This window comes from Patella vulgata, chromosome 6 (assembly GCF_932274485.2).
Source record: "Patella vulgata chromosome 6, xgPatVulg1.2, whole genome shotgun sequence".
Classification (NCBI taxonomy): domain Eukaryota; kingdom Metazoa; phylum Mollusca; class Gastropoda; family Patellidae; genus Patella; species Patella vulgata.
In genome coordinates, this window is record NC_065884.2 from 27119730 (window position 1) to 27125729 (window position 6000).

General features: G+C 36.2%; 1 protein-coding gene across 1 annotated transcript; it reads left to right on the plus strand.

The window, feature by feature from the left end:
* The first annotated feature begins 1176 nt into the window (after positions 1-1176).
* Positions 1177-6000, plus strand: LOC126823451 (thyroid transcription factor 1-associated protein 26 homolog). The gene is made up of 4 exons (XM_050552316.2): positions 1177-1430; positions 2869-3040; positions 4467-4542; positions 5488-6000. The coding sequence occupies exons 1-4, from the start codon at positions 1337-1339 to the stop codon at positions 5662-5664; spliced, it is 519 nt and encodes a 172-aa protein (XP_050408273.1). The 5' UTR covers positions 1177-1336; the 3' UTR covers positions 5665-6000.

The following is a 6000-nucleotide window of genomic DNA, read 5'->3' on the forward strand; positions in this document are numbered from 1 at the left end:
TACCAAACGTCCGCTGCTATTTTATTTCGTTGAGCCACCAATACATGACATGGATTGAAAGAGTACTTATTCCTGGGGCGGATTTCAGATTATGATGAGGACTTTCAAGAACAATCTATGGTGCCACATTGTAGAGAGATAACCACTCTTTCATTCTATGCCAAGTATTGAGTGGCTCAAGAAAATGAAATAGTGTAGGTAGGGGGTGGGTGGGAGCTTTTCGGACGTATTTCAATCTATATCGAGGATGTTAAAGAATAAACTATGTTCCAACATGAAAGAAGGATAAACAATCTTCCATTCCATGCCAAGTATTGAGTAGCTCAAGAATATGAAACAGCGGACGTTTGGTATGGTTATTGACATAAAAGAAAGGGGTGCAGTTTTCCTGGGATAGATTTGAAAAAAAGAAACGGGGTGGGGGTATTGCTTTTCGGGGACGGATTTGAGACTAAGTCGAGGGCTTTCAGAAATAATCTATGGTGCCACATGAAAGAGGGATAAACACGCTTTCATTCCATGCCATGTATTGGGTGGTTCAAGGAAATAAAATAGCAGCGGACGTTTGGTAAAACAGAATTGAAAAAATAAAGACGCGGTTCGAGTAGTGCTTTTCGGGGACCGATTTCAGACTAAGTCGAGGTCTATAAGGAATAATCTAAGGTGTCACCTGAAAGAGGGATAAACACTCGTTCATTCCATGCCAATTATTAGGTGGCTCAAGGAAATAGTAGAGGGCGTTTGGTAAATCACAATTGACAAAAGGGGGCGGGGGATGGGGTGGAAGTGCTTTATCGGGACGGATTTCAGACTATTTCGAGGACTTTCAGGAATATTCTATGGTGCCATGTAATGTATTGGTTGGTTCAGATAAAACATTTATGTTTAGTAAATGAAAATCGTTAGAAAAGGGAGATCAGTATATACCGGTAATAATTCAACCTGATATGCGGTATATTCCACTGATTTTCAGAAAATTATCTATGGCGCTACAGAAATGGATGATAAAGACTGTTTCATTTCGTGCCAATTATTGTGTGTCGTCAGGTTGACGTTTGTTATTCATTCCGTCCGCTCACTTCAACTGCTAAACATTGTGTTATTGTTAACCCATAGAGTTATATGTAACTCTATGTGTTAACCGCACTTTCGACGATGAGGGTCAAGGTCATAAAACGTCCGTTGAACGTAACGTCCGCTGACTTCAGCTCAATTGTGTTACTGTTACCATCTCGAACTGAAATTTAACTTTCGGCATGATGTTTGCAATTATTTGAGGAGCAATTTCATTATAATTTTTAAATTATTATTACTATCCAAAAAAAAAAAAAATATTATGTCCGAAAAAATACAGAAATATGGTGCGAATAGGGCCAAACCGTATGATAAATCACGTCTTTACAAGAAACACATCGGCAACAAATCTGAGGGTTAGTGGTGTTATAATAAAAGATAATATTCACTATTTATTATTATTAAAAACATTTCTCAATGCATTCAATCAAAAACAAGCCTGGAGAATTCATTTATATTTTTTTTTGGGGATCACGTGGCTAAGTGGGTAAGACGCTAGCTCGCTAGCCTGGAGGTCGGGTGTTCGATCCCTGCATTGGCCGAGAAAGTTCATCCAGATTTTCCGGCGTGGTTCCCCCTTGTCAGTGATGCAGGACGGAGGGCCTGACAAGGATAGCTGTCTAGTCCTTCGGATGAGACGAAAAACCGAGGTCCCGTGTGTACATTGGAATGCACGTAAAAGATCCCTTGGCAGTTGGAATTCGATATAAGAGTAGGCCGCAGTGCCGCTGTCCGGGCAAAATTTCCCTCATAGCACACTGTATGGCGTATGCCCGTCTTCATTAGCCCAGGTTAGGAGCAGAATAGTAGGACGTTAAACTCCATTTCATTTCATTTCATTTCATTTCATTTCATTTATATTTTATCCAAAATAATTTAGCATTTACTGTGTAGTTCTTTGTTTTGCGTGTAGTGCGATCCTTCAGCACTTACTATTAATAATTAAGTACTTCTATTAAACAATGGACCTTATTATAAGGTCCATGGCCTATATATAGGCCTACTCTTTAATAAAAGTAGGGGATATTGAAATGCAAGTACCTATGCAGGTTGCGATATGATAAATAGTCATGGACACTTGACATGCTTTGAGAGTATGTTCACAGATGAAGAACTTATCGCCCCAACTTAACCACTGAGCTGCATGTGCGACACACAATAGCGCCATACACGTGGAAGGGGTTAATTTTCAAATTTTACACTTCAAGGAAGGGTTGATGAAAACTGCCGTTTACAGGTTTATCCTATCCATGTTTGCTTTTCTATCGATTCTTGCATAAGATTTACTGTTTAGCATATCTTTGCTTTAGTGTGTTACGTTTAATTTGATCGAGAGACGTGTTCGTCGAAGTCAACGTCAACCGACAACATTGCAAGAATTGTCCGTGGCACTGCAAGAGGAGTGGGTCAGATTGCCCGAAATCGTGATTGGAGGGTTGATTAGGAGCATGCCATGACGAATTGCTGAATGTCTGAGGATTGGTGGAGCAATTACTCATTATTAAGACAAAAATCAAAAACGTCCATTTTCACTTTTGACAGTGTATCTCTTTGCGAGTGAAATGGGGCCGTCAGATAAGCCGCCCATATGAACTATTTATGTTCATGTGTAGGCAACTGGCCTGTTATTAACATACACTGGTTACCTCTAATAAAAACAGCACTGCATTTCCGCAGTTTTGTATTGGTTCTGAATATCCCCTACTTTTTTTGAAGAGTATATAAGATGAAAAAATAAGTGTAAATTGTAGCCTAAAGAACAAGAAGCAACAAAGGTATATTTATTACTTACAGGACAAGGTTTTGCTGACCTTAGAAAACAGAAAATCAAGAGAGGATATTTTAAACTTATGAAAAAACAGGATAAAAAAAAACAAAGCGAAGAAACACCACAAGGAAGTAAAGATATCACATCTGATGAAGAAACTTTTTCTGACAAACAGGTCAAGTTAAAGCGTGACAAAATGTAAGCTCAATAAATAATTACATACATTGTGTGAGAACATCACTTTGAATTGTGCGTAAATCAAATTGCTTTAAGCAATAAACCATTGTTCAAAAGACAAAGTTAAACTTAAAGAATCTCTGAAATATACTGGACAGGTTTATGTATAAGAAAGTTTGCCAGGCATGGAAACATATGCCCCAGGGGGGAATTCATCTTAGTAGGCCTAGTCTATGAATGTAGTTTTATTCTTTTGATAGGCTTCTTCCCATAGTGCTAACATAAATAAAACATGTAACTGTAATCCAGAGGTGGGAACTTGAGTCTACATCAAAGACTCGAATTGAAATATATATCGAGGCTTGACTTGGTAGTTGTGACAACATGCGACTTGAAAGAGATAAAGATTCGTCATGGTGAGGAGACATGTATTGCGGACTCGTTTGATGAACTGGTGACATGAACAGGACTTTGGATTTGTGAAGACTTAGGGCATGACTCGGTATTAAAGTCAGTGACTTAGGTCTCGACTTGGTACTAAAGTCAGGGACTCGACTCAGACTCAGGATCCCGTGACTTGTTCCCACCTCTACTGTAATCAGATGATAACTTTAGCTGTTTGTATTATCAAAAATTGTTGAAAATCAGTACGCTTCCCATCTTTGTACCTTGAACATAGATGCCTTGCATAAATTTTAAAGTCAAGAGTATGATAACTGTAACCCCCAGATAATCTGCAAGATTTTTGAAAGTGACCAAAGGTCATACATGTATCTCTGAAATTAATCATCAGAAAATGTTGAAAATAAATAGACTTCTTTGTCTCATGAATGTAGACAGTGTGTATAAATTTGAAGTACCGGTAAGTGATCTAGGGGCATGACTATAAAAGTAATTATAAGAAATCGTCTTATGAATGTAATAACATTATATAAACTTTAGCCTCTACAGAACATCCACTAGAAATTGTAAATGACAGACATACGGATAGGGGTTATGACAATGTACATGTAGGACCCCATTTCAATGGGTGTGCATATAAAGATTCTTCAGTTGTTGATTTGGTTAGAGGTTGGAATTGCCTAGTGGTCTAGAGTGCTCTAGTTGGCCGGTCAACTCTGGCTTGTGGTTGTGGTTTTGATATCTGGTGTGTGTGTATGTGGCTTGGAGATGGGGGCGCCTTCGCAACCTCGTGTGTTTACTCTGGGTACTCCGGTTTTCTCCCACAGGAAAGACCCCTGCATGTGCGCTAAGCATAATAAAAAAGACAACTTGTCTGCGATATCACTATCAGTGGAAGCGGACGTTTAGCACTAATAGAAGAAGAATTTGATTTGGTCAAGGATAAAATAATGATTTTTATTTTTTTTTTAAGATTACAGTTTATGATTAGAAATCATTGTAGTACTGTTGTCATAATATTTTCATTTATTAATTTCTTTTTAAGAGACAAGTTGAACCGATTTTCCAAAGCTAAAGAAGAATTTCAAAAGAATAAAGAAGAAGAAATCAGGAAGAAAGAGGTATAGAGTAAATCCAATACTATATTCACATACTACTTTTCTGAGAAAATATCATTCTTTGAATTAGTTGGTTGTGATGTCATTTTTTATTGACCAAAATATGCATTGAAAGGCTCCTATTTGCATGTTCCCTAGCAGTTTTGTGTAAATCTAAGGTAAAGAGCGAAAAATGTTGTATTTTTTCCAAATAATTTTTAATGGATTTTGTCCATTTTACTGCTGAATTATCGAACAGTTGGTGAAATAAAATTGTACAATAATATTTGACTGCGCATCATCCGAAAACAAATAAGTCAGTCTGTGCTTGGATGGATGATCAACCAGCTATATTAAACATACATTATGCAAGAGCTAAATCTGTCTATTGCAGGTCTTTCTTTAGGCCTGAAATGTTATCTAAATTATTAGACATTTATTAACCTATCCAGACCATAATCAACCCTAGATGGTTATGCTAGGCTGCGATCTTTAGTGGATTATGAGCCAATTTACTGCATAACTTTCCTTCACGATTTAACGATTAAATGGATAATAGAGACTATGCTGTTTATCGTACTGACTTTAGTAATGATGATCGAGGCTAGACGGAAGTTTCAACCGCTTCGTTCTTGGTTCATAGTGGATCAATTTGAATGAAATTTTCAGCAAATTGTCTTTACATTATCTAGTTTTTAACTATTATAGCGAAAACTGCCAACTTGTTATCTAATCTCCCATAATGTATCTTTAATATATAATGCCCCTTAGAGGTTTAATTGAATATAACTTTAAACTAGACTCAACTTGCATTCATAATTCTTTAACTGAGAAATAATATTGAATGTGTTTTGGCATCAGCTGAATCTCCCAGATTTGGATCTTATCTAGCTGTTTATCATGATTATATCAATGTCTAAAAGCTTAAAGAGTTTGATTTACATGTGCATCTATCATTTTATTTTACAGGCAGCCTTAAAAGAGAAAGAAGCCAGAGAAGAAGCACTAAGAAAATATCATGAAAGAAAGAATGAAAAACACAATAAGTTTAAATTAAAAACAAGTAAAGGACAACCTATTATGAAATATAGGATGCAAGACTTATTACAACAAATACAAACAATGAAATCTAAGGAAAAACAATAAAATGCCATTAGTTTAGTTGGAGTACAGATGAAATGTGATTTGGTTATTCAGCAGACGCTATGTATATTTCCTGTACAAAAGTTATGTATTATAAATCATTCATGGGTTATGTGATTTCATGAAGGATTAACTTCAACTGATATGGATTAAATTGCTAGTTTTTTTCATCGAACAGCACATTTACACTAATTTTACTCATCTGGATAGAATATTGTCTTGGAAAATTTGGTTAATCATTCTTCAGGAAAGTAGCTATTAACCATAAAATATTGATATTAGATGCCTAAAGGTATTACTGTTGGCAAAATCCTAACAAAGTTTATTTAAATTTCAAAA

What these genes read in the sequence shown, in the direction of transcription:
- LOC126823451 (XM_050552316.2), top strand. Translation starts at nt 1,337, where the DNA reads ATGTCCGAAAAAATACAGAAATATGGTGCGAATAGGGCCAAACCGTAT. An exon ending in CATCGGCAACAAATCTGAGG is followed by an intron (nt 1,431 to 2,868) that starts GTTAGTGGTGTT and finishes TATTACTTACAG; the next exon opens with GACAAGGTTTTGCTGACCTT. An exon ending in AAGTTAAAGCGTGACAAAAT is followed by an intron (nt 3,041 to 4,466) that starts GTAAGCTCAATA and finishes TTTCTTTTTAAG; the next exon opens with AGACAAGTTGAACCGATTTT.